Source organism: Globicephala melas, chromosome 13 (assembly GCF_963455315.2).
Source record: "Globicephala melas chromosome 13, mGloMel1.2, whole genome shotgun sequence".
NCBI lineage: Eukaryota > Metazoa > Chordata > Mammalia > Artiodactyla > Delphinidae > Globicephala > Globicephala melas.
The window spans coordinates 66,543,929-66,557,228 of NC_083326.1; the positions used below are offsets into that span (position 1 = coordinate 66,543,929).

A 13,300-nucleotide genomic window follows, 5' to 3' on the forward strand; every position below is an offset into this window, starting at 1 on the left:
ACCCCGTGCGGCCAGTCTCAGGCTGCCCCTCTCTCCACAGTGGCTTGGAGGCCCCTCTCGCCATTTTGCTCCCCACTCAGCTTCCGAGGGCCACTCTGAGTCTGGCTCTTACTTTGGCCTCCTCCAGGCCTCATGCAGGGTCACCTGGCTTGGCCTGGCACCCGGGCAGCCCATTCATTCTCTCTTCGCCTGGCGACAAAGGTCACTGTGTTATCCTCAGAACCAGCCAAACATTGCTCCTAATACATGTTTATATAAACAGAGCTGTTGCATATGGTTGAGCAGGTTGTGCACTGCACAACTCTAGGAGGCACCATTCACCACAGACACTGGGAATTTGTTTTTATTATAACACACATCCAGCAAATTAAAGAAAAGAGTATTGCTCTGATAAATCAGAATATGACAACATATTCTGATTCTTCCACATATCTCAGGATACATAGAAGCAAAAGGTCTTGAGGAAAAAAGGGTGCCTTTTTCTAAAGATGGGCACCAAGTGGGCCATCACAGCCCTGCACACCCACCCATGAACGACAAACAAACCAGCTCCCCGGAGAGAAAACGTCATCCCCCAGATTCCATGGGGCCACCGATGGCAACAGAACGCTGGCCGAGGCAGCTTGGGGCCTGTCACAGCCTTGTCATCCCCACGCTGCCAATGTCCTCCTCGCTGGCAGCCTGCTACCCAAGGGAACGGCCGCAAGCGGACGACCAGCTCCTACTCTCTGCCTCCCCAAGGCAGAGGCACTCCAGATCGTGGCCCTCTTTCCTCTAGAGCCCTCACAGCCTGGCATAGCCTTCCCTACCCTTCCCTCCTCTCCTCCCCTCCCCCTGCCAGTAGCTCTCCACCCTCTGTACCTGTCGGCCTGCGCCCGCAACACAGTGACACCCACATGCACAAGTGTTTGATTCTCCCCCAAACAGGAGAGAATCAAACACTTATGCTCCCTCCACCCGGGGCCAGCCTGCATGCAGCCCACCCCTTAGCTACCTGCCCACAGAGGGCCTTCTGTGCTGGGTGCCCTGCCCACCTCTCTGCCCCCAACAGCACCTTCCCTCAGAGCCCAAGGACTCCTGTGTGCCTCAGCCTGTGTGAATATGCTCAGATCTCCTCTACACGGCATTCCGGCTCCTCCTGTGCTGAGTTTGGCCAGCCAGGGCTGTCCCCCACCGTCTGTCCCTTCCTGGGGGGGGCACGGGTGTGAGGGATCAGAAGGACGCTGGCTGGGTTCCAGCATGCCCGGCCCCTCCGGGCTCAACTCCTGTCGCCTGGCTGTGGACACTGTGGGTCCTGCACAGCTGCTGGGCCATTTCTTCGCACAGAGTGAAAGACTGGCCAGATTTTCTGCTAAATAGAAAAGACAAATGCTTCTGTTTTCTCTTACCGTTTACTGCTCTTCACTCTGACTCAAAAGCAACCACACATTTGGAACTTCCCCCTGGCATTTAGCCTCTTTCAAGAAGGAATCCCCCCAAATCACCACATTCTACAATCACCGGGTTCTGCCCCAGAACTTGAGCCCCCAGCCCCACCTGCTGCAGCCTCCACTCAAGCCAGGTTCTTGGGGAGTCCAGATTCTCTGTCTATAGTATCTGGCACTCATCCGTGATCCCTTCCTGTTTCCCTGACACATCAGCCAGTCTTTGCCAAGCTCAGTTCAGCTTTCTGCAAAAAGTGTGGCCGATCAGAAGATGGAGGCTGGCTGGTGGGCACCCAGGGGCTCCCTGAGGTCCCAATTGAGAAAGTGGGGCCCCCTCAGCAGTGTCATGAGCAGGGCCGCACAAGGCCACCTGGCCCTGACCTCTGCTAAGTCTACCTTGCCAGGGCGAGGTGTCCCTGTTTTCTGCAATGTCAGAGCTTTGCGTTCCAACCAGAAGAGATGCAGAAATCCTACACACATCTGCACACACACACGTACACACGCAAAGGCAAAGAAGTAAGCCGCCAAGGGCTGAATTCAGATGTTACGAAAGATCCTGAAAGGGCATTTCCGCATTTGAGGCACCTGGCTCTGTTTGAAGCACAGAGAGAGGGACACAGATAAATAGACAGACTGACCGATTAGTAGGTATAGACACATATTACCTCATTTCAACCTCCCGGCCACCTTGCCAGGTAAGTCAGTTTAATGCCATCCTTTAGATGAAGAAATTGAGATCAAAACAGCTCAGAAGCTAGTTGAAGGTCAGGCAAGCGGTGGGGTTTGAACACGACACTGCCTGCTGACGAGCAGCCTCTTGTCAACGGACTCTCGGGCTCCTCCTCCCACGCCCAGGTCCTTGTCAACCCACTCCTGCTGTCATTGACAGGGGTGGGGACAACTGAGGCTCACAGAGGGGCAGGCACTTCCCTGTGGTCACAAAGCCCAGCAGCAGAGTCAGGACAATAACCCAGGTCCCCTGGCCCCCCGGCTACACTGTGGGACCCCTAGAACAACAACCCATGTGAAAAACCTCCATAAGCCCAGATGCTGTCCTGCCACTGAAGTGATCATTGCTTGGACCTCAGTCCCTAGTCCCCCGGGGCAGGCAGCAAGCCCAGTTCCCCTTCAACTTGCACAAAGATGGGCTCAGGGAAGGGACGCAATTTCACTGGAACCCTTTTGTAGCGGAAATTTGTCTGGAGTGACCTCTCATTTCAGTATCCTTCAATGTGTCTGAAAGGAGGCGCGAGACCAGTCTCACCCTGTCTGCAAGCTGGGGATGAGGGGCCTCTGCCTGTGTCTGCCATGCGCACGGTGTGAGGGGCCAGGAGGCTCCCACCTCCCAGGACTGACAGCTAACCAGGCCTCCCAATGCCCCCATCTCTGCCTCCTTGCTCCTCTCTCTTTAGCCAGCAAGGTTCACAGGCATTCTCCTGCCTACAGAAATACCGCTTGGCTTTGAAGAGTATGTAAAAAACGTTTTTTGGCCAATATTTTAAAACTGAGAGATATCCAGTTTCTCCTGAAAACTCCATTCTGGCCTTCCTAGACCCAACTTCATACAGGGTGCCCAAGGGAGACACTCTGCAGTCTGCCCATGGGGCCTCTGACGCTGAGCTGAGTCCTGGCTGCTCTTGCGTGCTCTGTGGGCTCCTGGGCCTCCTCTGGCCAGCACAGCGAGTCCTGCTCCAGGCTCTGTTCTAAGCACTGTACCAGACACACCACCTGCTGAGTTCCTCTTCCCCAGACCCACCGTGCAGAGTGAATCACTGACAGGAGGAGTAGGAAGGCCTGGCCTGCAGGGCTCTGGCAACCAAAGAGGCTACCTTGTCACCACTCTCGAAGTACAGCTGCTCTGGTCACCTGAGCTTCCAGACAAAGATGAACATCCCTCCTACAACCAAGCAAAAAGCAAGTGGATACCAGGCCCAGTGCTCCTGTTAGCAGCAAATCTTCTGGAGAACAGCAACCAAGAAGACCATCAGGCAGGCCGGTAGACGAAATACAATTTTAACACCTAACTTTTTCTGTTTTTTTCCTAACTCCAAAATTCACCCTCAGAATAAATCCATCCAAATTGATAACAGGAACATCATTTAAACTTTGCATAAAGAACATAATTGCATTACAAATGACACTATAGCCAAAATAAAAACTGGAAATTAAGACCAATCTTCTAAAACCAGAAGACATATTTTGGACAAAGTTCACTTGCAAGTTTCTTTAAAGGATCCTTAGGACAGAGCTGTAGTATCAGTTCCCGATGAAATAAATTTAAAACGTGTACAACGACTTTGATGCTGTTTTCAGGTGAGCCTGCAATGTTAAATGTGGCTCAGGCACTGAGGCTTGGAGTCGGTGCTGGGCCAGGGCCTTCGGAAGCCATTAGTGTGACCAGTCAGCAGGCAAAGTTAATGACAAGGTTTATTACAGATCAGAGGGTGTTAATTCCTAAAAGGAGCCAGTTTCTAATAAATTGGTGTTAAGTGAAATTAACTCCATCTGTGTCTTTCAGGTCTACAGGCACAAAAAATCCTAATTTTTCTCCAGTTTCAAATTATAACATAAACTTTCATTATGGAAAACGCAGCAAGTTTCACTCACACAAAATCTCCAATAATGATGTTCAAGCATCAGAAACTGCACAAAGGAGCTTAACGAGTTTGCAAGGCTTTAGCCTATAAGACAGCTAAGATTTTTTCCCCCACTGCTGACAAAGGGCTCTCAGGCGGTTGCGCCTGCACAGCCTGGAGCTGTCATTCAGGACCACCATCCCTGGGGGCAGCAGCTTCAGGGCTCGTGCTTGCTCAAACCTAGGCGGTCACTTACAGTGACTCGCCTCATCTGTTGCAGCTTGCTCAGAGGGCAAAGGGGAGGGGGTTGGGTCATGCACTGAGCATAGCCAACACCCAGGGTGGCCCCTGGAAGGGAAGAAGCCCTTGCGGGCAAAGCAGCAATTCTGCCTAGGCGCCAGGGCATGCGGACCCCAAGCCGACCCTGGAGAAGGAGAGGTAGGTGGGAGGATTAAACAAGCCGCCACTTCCCCCTTTTTTCCAGAAAGCTCTGGATTATATTTTGGTTCGTTTTTGCAGAGATTAATCAGACGGACAGGTCTCTAGCCGAAGCCCCGTCTCCAAAATACCCCGCGCGTAAAGCGAGTTCGGAGCTCACGCCGGCGGCGTACGGGGACTGGGGTTCCCCGCGCTCCCCACGCCGCGAGGGAGTGACTTCAGAGGCTCGCGTGGACTGATCATGCAGCAAGCCGGGCGCCTGGCGGGCGTGAGCGGGGAGCCGGGCCTCCGGGCGGAAGCCGGGCAGCACTAACCCTTCTTAAATTTATTCAGGCAGCCGGAGCTGCAGAAGGAGCGCACGGAGGCCGTCTCCCAGCAGCCGCGTCCCTTCATCCCCGCGGCAGGGCGGCCTCCGAGCAGCCGGGCGCTACATGGCGCCGCGCCCTGGGAGTTCGCAGGGACGCGCGCACAGCTCGGCGGGCCGCCCGGCGGAGGCGGCGGACGCTCACAGGTCCGAGCTCCGCGTTACCACAATGCACCACTGCCGCCCGACCGCCGCCCGGTGCACGAGCCCGCTGAGCCCGTTAACCCCATAGGCGCCGCGGGAGCCGGACACAGCGCGAGCAGTGCGAGGGCCGCCCCCTCTCCTTCCCCGGGAGCGCGGTCTCCGCCCGCACGCCGCCTGTTCGCCCGTGCGACCTTCCCAGGACACCTAGGACCTAGGCGCCGGGCAGGCCCCCCATTTAAACGTCATATTCTAATACAAACACCCGAGCGAAGGTGCCGCCCCCTGCAGCAGCGGGCTCGGCGTTGCTTTATTTCAAAGGTAAAGATGCCCTTGAGAGACAAGGGGCAAGTCGGAAATGGGGATGACCCGCCCAGGGCCTGATGGTGATTCCAGGAAATCGGGGTCACCTCTAAGACCTGCTGTGGAGGCTGGCGCACCTGTATCCCGCCACCTGCAGCCACCTGTCTAGTGTCAGGGAGGAACGCAACAGGCGGGGCCCCAGGGAGCCCGGCCCCCTTGGCGCTACTACCACAGGGCTGTGGGTATCTGGGGACAAATAAATGTCTCCACCCAGACCTGTCTGAACACAACTCGCCTGTCCAGCTGCCTGCAGGACCTCTCCATGCGATGTCTGATGGGCATCATAAACCTAATTGTCCAAATCTGAGCTCCCCATGGCACTCTTAGACCTGTGCCTCCACCCTTCCCCATCTCCCCACCTCAGCTAGTGGCAGCACCATCCTCCTAGTTGCTCTGGACAGACCCCCCTGGAGTCATCCTTGACTCTTCTGTACCTTAGACCCACCTCCACGTGGTCAGCACATCCCCACAACTCTGCCCTTAGATTACAGCCAGGATCCTGTCCCTTCTCACCACCACGCTGCTGCCACCTGGGCCTAACTTACCCTCATCCTGCCTGTGGACTCTTCCAGAGCCTCCCAGAGGGTCTCCCACTTCCACTCTGGCCTCCACCGTCTATGCTCAGCGTAACATCCCAAGAACACCTATTCCAATATATGTCAGACTCTGTCACTCTTCCCCTCAGAGGTCTCCAAGTCCCCAAGCAGGCCCATCCAGTTCCCCTCCCTCCCTCTGCTCCGGCAACACTGACATCTTGGCTTGAACACACAGTAAAGCAGTCCAAGCTGCGACCAGCCCCACTCGTTGGCCTCTGCCCCAACCTCACTGTGCCCTACCGTCTTGTTTCTCCCATTGGACTAAGCCCTAGGACTGCTTTCTAACCATTTTCCCCCACCCCCAACCAAGCCCTCCTCAACACTGTCACCTCTTGGGAGCTCAGTCCATGGAATTTATCAAGTGTAATTTACTGAAACCAAATCAATCAATTTTCACCAATTTAAAGGTTTTCAAATATACAACAAAGTTCCTGTTATAACATACAATAGACTCAGGGAAGGTGGTGCGGGGTCATTACACTTCCCTTCTGGACCTTTGAAGCAACTGGTACTTCTTCCACCTAAAGAATAAATCCTTAGCGATGGTGTCAGATTCACTGGCCTGGGGAGGATAAGACATTTAGCCACTCTGGGCCTTGGTTTTGGGGCTACAAAATGAAGAGCATAACAATGGTGCAAATGGCCACCTGTGACAGAGTGCTGACCAGTGCCAAGCGCTGGGCTGTCAGCTTTACCTGCATTCCTTGAGTTTCTGCATTTAAGCCCCAAGGATAGGTTCCTCAAACACCCTTTTTACAGATGCGGAAACTAAGGCTCTGACATACCATGACTTGTGCAGGATCAACATGCTTGGAGCCGACCTGTTCTGGCTGACCTTGGAGGCCACACCCTGAACTGTGCTCTGCGGGGTCCCTTAAGCAGAATGCTGCTCCTGGTCCCCAGGGGCCTCATGAGGAAAGATGAGGTGAGACAGGAGCATCATGAACATACAGGTGACTTTTATAGGATGGGCATGTGCAGTAAACCCAGGATATTGAACCAGACTCTGGAAGCTGGAAGAATCTTTCAAATGCAGAGCCATGCCCTCTGTCTCAGAGCTGAGAAAAGGGGAGGCAGAGGGGCTGAGGACCTCGCGTTGCCTTCACAGCGAGTGAGTACTGGGGTCAGTGACCCTGTTTGCTTTGTCCACCCACCCTCACCTAAAGCCATGTCTGGCCGACAGGAGAAGATAGGGAACAAAGCATACCCGGGGAGGAAACTAAAATAGTAAAGGAAAATACAGAAGAAAATCATGCACTCCTACCAAGGCAAACACATGCACTATTTCTTCTTTCTACATAGTTCTTTTACACTGTAAGTCACATCAAACAATGACCAGATTCTGCTCATGTGAAATACTTAAAAATCTACAGCCTAGCTTCACAAGTACTCAGAGGGTGCCAATTTGTCCTTAAAGAAGGAAATACATTAGCTGAAAAGTCTTAGTTGACCCAGCAGTGAGAAGGCCAAGACACCAAGCAAACGATGACCAGTGGGTAATTCCATCCATTCTGCTGGCCACCCTGGGCCCCAGACAAGTTTCCCTCCTGACCACGTGCAGGTGAGACTGAACCCCAGCTCTGCACTTCACCCATTGAGGGCATCTCCTGAACAGCTCCAGATGTATGGTCCCCAACACGCAAATGTGACCTTCTAAAACCAAGCCACTAACTCTGTGACCTTCCTGAGGTCCACTCACCCCAAATACCCTGTGCTGGCAACCCTTGGAGGCAGCTGCAACCTTCCCTCTAAGCTCTATCCGACCCCACATCAAGACCAGTTTATCTGGTCACTTTAAAGACTTTGATTTGGGACTTCCCTGGTGATCCAGTGGTTAAAACTCCACGCTCCCAATGCAGGGGGCCCAGGTTCTATCCCTGGTCAGGGAACTAGATCCCTCATGCTGCAACTAAAAGATCCCGCATACTGCAACAAAGATCCTGCGTGCTGCAACTAAGACCTGGTGCAGCCAAATAAATAAATATTAAGAAAATAAGTAAATAAATAAAGTGTTTGGTTTGCTCTCACATTGATGGTGACCACTTACCTCATCACATCCCACCCGGGTGGCAGCGGCAAGTCTTAGAAGCCAGCCTCCCCACTTCCTCTTGCTACTGGAACACTGTTCATCAGACTCAAGTTCCTACATGTTTCCTCCTTTGCTCAATAATATGGTGCACACACACTCAACTAAAATCCATACACATGTATCCGTGTGTGTTGGTGGGTGGGTGCAACTGTTGCTCATCCCAGTACTGAAGGCAATAGAGGAACAGGTGCCCAGAAACTGGCGTGAGGCACTGGAGGGGAGGGGCACGTGGCCGTGGTCTATAAGAACCACAAGCACGTCTACACCTCCCACCCAGTGTGAACAAGGGGAAAGGAGAACAAGGCTCTGCATCCAATGCCATTTGTTGCAAAACCCTAGAAGCAGCCGAGGAGCCTAACGGCAGGTGAATGCTTAACTCATCAACTTCACGGAATATCATGGAACCATTTGGAACCACACAGTATATATGTGATGACTTTGCAGAAATAAGAAACTGTGCTTAAACACAAAATGCTGAGAGGAAAAAGGCAAACCATGCAATATAGTTATAATTGTGTGAAAGCTAGGCATATATGGAAACGTTAAAATAATATGATCACAGGGAATTTTCTCAAGTCTGGGCTCCCAAAATGCCCAGGGCTGCTTCTTTCCTTCCCAGGACCTAGCATGCTCTGCTGTGGGTTCTTGTTTGTCTATTTCCCACACCAGACTGTGAACTCCTGAGGGCAGAGACTGTGGTCTTTTCTATTCTCAACCTCCAGCGGGGCTCAGCACATAGTAGATGTGCACTGAATGAGTGAGCCCAGGAATAAACAGATCAATCAACTGATCAATGAATCAATCGATGAAAGCAACTTTATCACTCATAGGAGCCCTATTTGGCTCAATCTACACACCCATACTGTCTTCTGCCTCCCAAGCCTTCCACTGCTGACCCCGCTCCCTGACCCCACACAGGGCATTTCTAATGCACAACACCATGCAGTCCCATCCCCTCTGCACCTCTGCCCTTGTCTGGACCTAGACTGGACCTCGCAGAGGTGAGCACAGGCTTGGGAGTCCTGCAGGGGCAAAATCTGACCTGACATGAGTTGGCCACTGCTTTATACCAACGTGGACCTCTGGTTCCCCCTCTGGGCCTCAGGCTCACCACTGATGAGGGGCTCAGGCCCCCAGAAGAGAGGTGCTGACCTTCTCTGTGTTGTCTGGAGGATCAAGTTCTCCAAGGGTCTGTCTAGCACACACATTCCTTGTGGGGATATCTTATGAATGAAGCCCTTTAAGACAGCAGTGTTCTAAGAATAGCCATGCATAGATGCTGACTGCCATCATCATTAATAAATGATCCTGCAATGAAGGCAAAGAATTAATTTGAGAGAAATTTATGATAATGTGTTGCTAAGCAATTAAAATAAACTTCTGAGGGGAAAAAAATTTTCAATTTATCATTGATTATTTTAGAGCAGAAAAAGGGAATGGGGGAGAGTGCACCATTCAAGTCAGTTTGAAAGAAGGTAACGATGAGACAGATTCCACCAGGGACAGTGCCTCGGCCTGACTCTGCCCACATGTGCCTTCTGCTGCGAGGGGCAGCCGAAGAGATGGGGGCCACCCCTCTGGGAGCTGAGCCTGCCGGGCTTTGCCTTGGGGCAAGCGAGGGGCTATGCTGCATCCTTGCACATGTGCTAGGAAGGGGTGGCCTGCCCTCGGACCAGCCAGAGAATTAGGGTCAGGTCACAACAGGTCGCTCTGAGGACGTGGCCTCTTCTCAGACACTTCTGCTCCCCGGAGTGGCTGGCCCATCTGGCCCCACTCCATTGCTTATGTCCGTTATTGACCAAAAGGCCTTTTGCTTGTCAAAGTCTAAATACTACTTTTACCAACAAATCCCTCAAGACAACCACAGAAGAGCTGGGATTCCCAAGGGATTAATATCCATTTGTCTAGTCTCCAATTATTCCTTTAAAAAAAAAAAAGAAAAAGAAAGTGAACAAAAAGAATTGAAAATACAAATCCATTGCAGAATGTTCCTCCTTCTTTGTTGGTTATTTAAGGAGTACCAATTAAAGCCGCCTTGAGATAGGTACTCTTTTAAGTATATTAAAATGGTCAGAAATGAATTTAATTAACACCTAATGCCGGCGAGAGTACAATGAAGCCGGCATGCTCACTCGTTGTTGGTGGCATGGAGCATCGTAGGCTCCTTGCAGAAAGAGACCTTCTAGGTCATCAACGCACCATGATGATACTGCTGCCCTTAACCCGGTAATCCAACTCCTGGGAATTTTCCCTCAGGAAACAATTCAAGAGAAGCAAAAAGCTTTCAGTTCAAAGACATTCATTGCATTGTTATCTATAATAGTGCAAATGGGAAACTCAAATGCTCAACAATTGGAGGATGACTGAAATCATTAGAGTACTTCAACTCAATGGAATATTACACAGCCATTAAAGTGATTGTTTTAGACAGGGAAACTGTTAGCGATAATGTGGGGTGACAAGAGCAGAGCATGAAGGGCCCTCTTTAATGTGATACCAAAGCTGTGAAATACAATTGTATGTGCAGAGGCGGGAAGGGAAGGGAAAGTGCAAAAATCAAAAACAGTTTTGTGAGGGTGTGAGGTTACTGGGGAGTTTCCTGTATTCCAAATGCTCTTTATCTCACTGTGTGATCTTTCCCACAACAACAACAAAAAGTGAACAAGCTATATTCAAAAAATTTAATTATTATTTGAAACCCTTTCCTGAGGGGAAAAAGGCGGTGCAGGAGAGTTGGCTGGGAGTAGGTGCCCTGCCCAGGGAGCATGAGTTTTGAGGCCACAGGATGGCGGGGACACAGGCCAGTGACCAGTGGGCAGGAAGTCAAGGCAGTGGAAGCCAAAACAGTCCTAACATCAGTCAAGCTGCCTGGGGAGGCGTGGGCTTTAGGGGTCTAATGCATGGGGCTGAGTTTGGATCTGCAACCGGCTCACTGGGTGACTGGAAACAAGTACAGGAGCCTCTCCGAGCCTCACCTCCACGATTCTCATCCAGACACGGGGCTGTCTTCCTGTTATGGGCTGAATTGTGCCCCCAGATTCATACGTTGAAGCTCAAACCTTCAGTACCTCAGAATGTCAGTATGTTTGGAGACAGAGCCTTTAAAGAGGTGATTAAGGTACAAAAAGTTCACACATTGGGCCCTGATCCAATATGATCAGTGTCCTTAAAAGAAGAAGAGATTAGGACACAGATCAAGGGATGACCATGTGAGGAGACAATGAGAAGACAGCCAAGGAGAGAGGCCTCAGGATGAAACCAATCCTGCTGACACTTTGACCTTGGACTCTGGCCTCCAGAATGGTGAGAAAATTCATTTCTGTGGTTTAAGCCCCCTAGTCTGTGGTATTTGGTTATGGCAGCCTGAGCAAACTAATACACTTCCCTCTGCAGAGTCATGAGGGTGACATCACCAACGTAGGGCAGGCACTCAAAAAACACCTGGGAAAAGTCAGAGGCAGGGTCCTGGAACCCTGAAAACCTCTGACCTAGATGAGGCCTGTGTCAGAAGATTGGCTCTCAGTGTCCATCAATGAATTGGTTTAACTGAAGTTCAGAATGGCTGTGAAGCCCTGAAGACAGCTTCTCCCATGATCCTCACGGCAGCTGTGGTGAGGTCGGGTAGGACAGACAGCACTGGGACACAGCTGGCAAAATGGAAGTTTAGTGAAGTTAAGGGGTTTTGTTCAAAGTCAAAGAGCAAGCACAGACCAGAGAAGGGTCAAGAATGCAACATTTTAAACCTCCAAGCTCCTTTTTCCCCACTACTAAAAAACAAGCCTCTGATTAACAGATGTTACAACATAAACGTTTAGAAATTCCATAGCACCATAGGCACAGATAAGCAACAAAGAGAAAATACTTGCAAAATATATAATCAACAAAGGAGAGATAACCATAACTTAAAATGAGCTCCTACATATCAGCATAAAAAAATACACACATCAAAACAGTAAAATGGCAAAGAATATGAATATACAAGTCACAAAATGCATATGATTGGTCAATAAACAGAAAAAAGTATACTCAGTCTCATTGGTAATAAGGGAAATGCAAAACAGAGCAAGGAAATGCCTTTTCATTCACCCATCAGAGTAACAAAGAGTAAAAAGAATGATGGGGTAGCCTTTGTTGACAACCCACACTGTTGGGAGATGTAAATCTATGCATTTTGGGGGGCTGACAATTTGATAGTGTCTGTTGATATGTATCATGGTCATGCCCTTGTAACTTAGCAATTCCACGCCTAGGAATCTATGCTTTGGAAAAATTTACACACATTCACAAAGATGCATATACAAAAAGGTTCACTACAGCATCCCTGAAATAGTAATAAAAGGTAAAGGAACTATCCATGAAGAGGAAAATGATTGAACAAATTATGATACACTACAGAATTCCATGCTGTTAATTTAGAAATGAGATACACCTATTTGTACTGACATGTAAAGATCTCCAAAATATATTGGTAAGGGGAAAAGCAAGCTGCTTATCAATATGCATGAAATGATCTCACATATACATGTAAGTATGTATGCATGGGTGCCTGTGGACTTACATGGCTTTGTAAATGCATGGGGAAATCTGGGAAAGAACCACTGTTAACAAATGGGTGTGTGTATCTCTAGCAGGGCGTGAGATGGAGGGAGGTGATGAAAGACGACTACATTTTGTCATATATTTTAGAATCATTTAAATGTTTTACAATTTTATGTTTCCTAACCTAATCTCTCAACAAATTACCATTGGAAACAGTACACCAGAATCAACTCCTGCTCATGTCGAAACTTATGGGACCCTACAGAAGACTCTCTAATGGTGGAAGGTCAGGCACAAAGAAGGTACATAAGGAGTGAGTCTGGGGGCAGGAGGGCCCAGAAGTCACATCAGAGAAACCACCACATCAGTGCACACAGACCAACCTGGCAGGCAGCAATCAGAGAGGGGCTGGAGCATTTGCCGCACACGTGGCACAATCCCCATGAGGCGGAGGAGCAGAGCCGCCCATGGTGACGGGCCCTGCAAAGAACGGACACAGCTGCAACCAGGCGTGGGGGGCATCCAGCCAGGCTGCAGGCCTCGCCCCCCCACCCCAGCTACCAGGCTGCCACAGACACTAGCTGTGGCTCGGGGATGAGGCCCAGAAGAGGCCACCAGGTAGGTATCCAGGCACCCACCTGCACTTACCCCACCAGGCCTGCTCTGGGAGAGAGATGTGGTAGGCAGTGTAGACAGAAGATGCAGGGAAGGCAAGAAGTGACGGATGCACTGCTGCTCAGAACAGTCATCCCTGAACACAGCAGCTCTGT

The 13,300-nt window shown here is 50.5% G+C and overlaps 2 protein-coding genes across 6 annotated transcripts in view; both read right to left on the minus strand.

Annotated features, from left to right (window-relative positions):
* The window catches only part of OSBP2 (oxysterol binding protein 2), a 147,212-nt gene that overhangs the window by 63,153 nt on the left and 70,759 nt on the right, over window positions 1-13,300 (minus strand). The window contains exon 2 of one of the 5 annotated variants that reach the window (XM_060311010.1): window positions 12,914-13,010. The exons of the other annotated variants lie outside the window; for them this stretch is intronic. Coding sequence (XP_060166993.1) covers window positions 12,914-12,974 — 61 coding nt within the window. The 5' untranslated portion in view covers window positions 12,975-13,010. The remainder of the gene's footprint in view (window positions 1-12,913; window positions 13,011-13,300) is intronic. 5 annotated transcript variants of the gene reach the window in all.
* The window catches only part of SLC35E4 (solute carrier family 35 member E4), a 151,630-nt gene that overhangs the window by 30,059 nt on the left and 108,271 nt on the right, over window positions 1-13,300 (minus strand). The window lies entirely within an intron of this gene.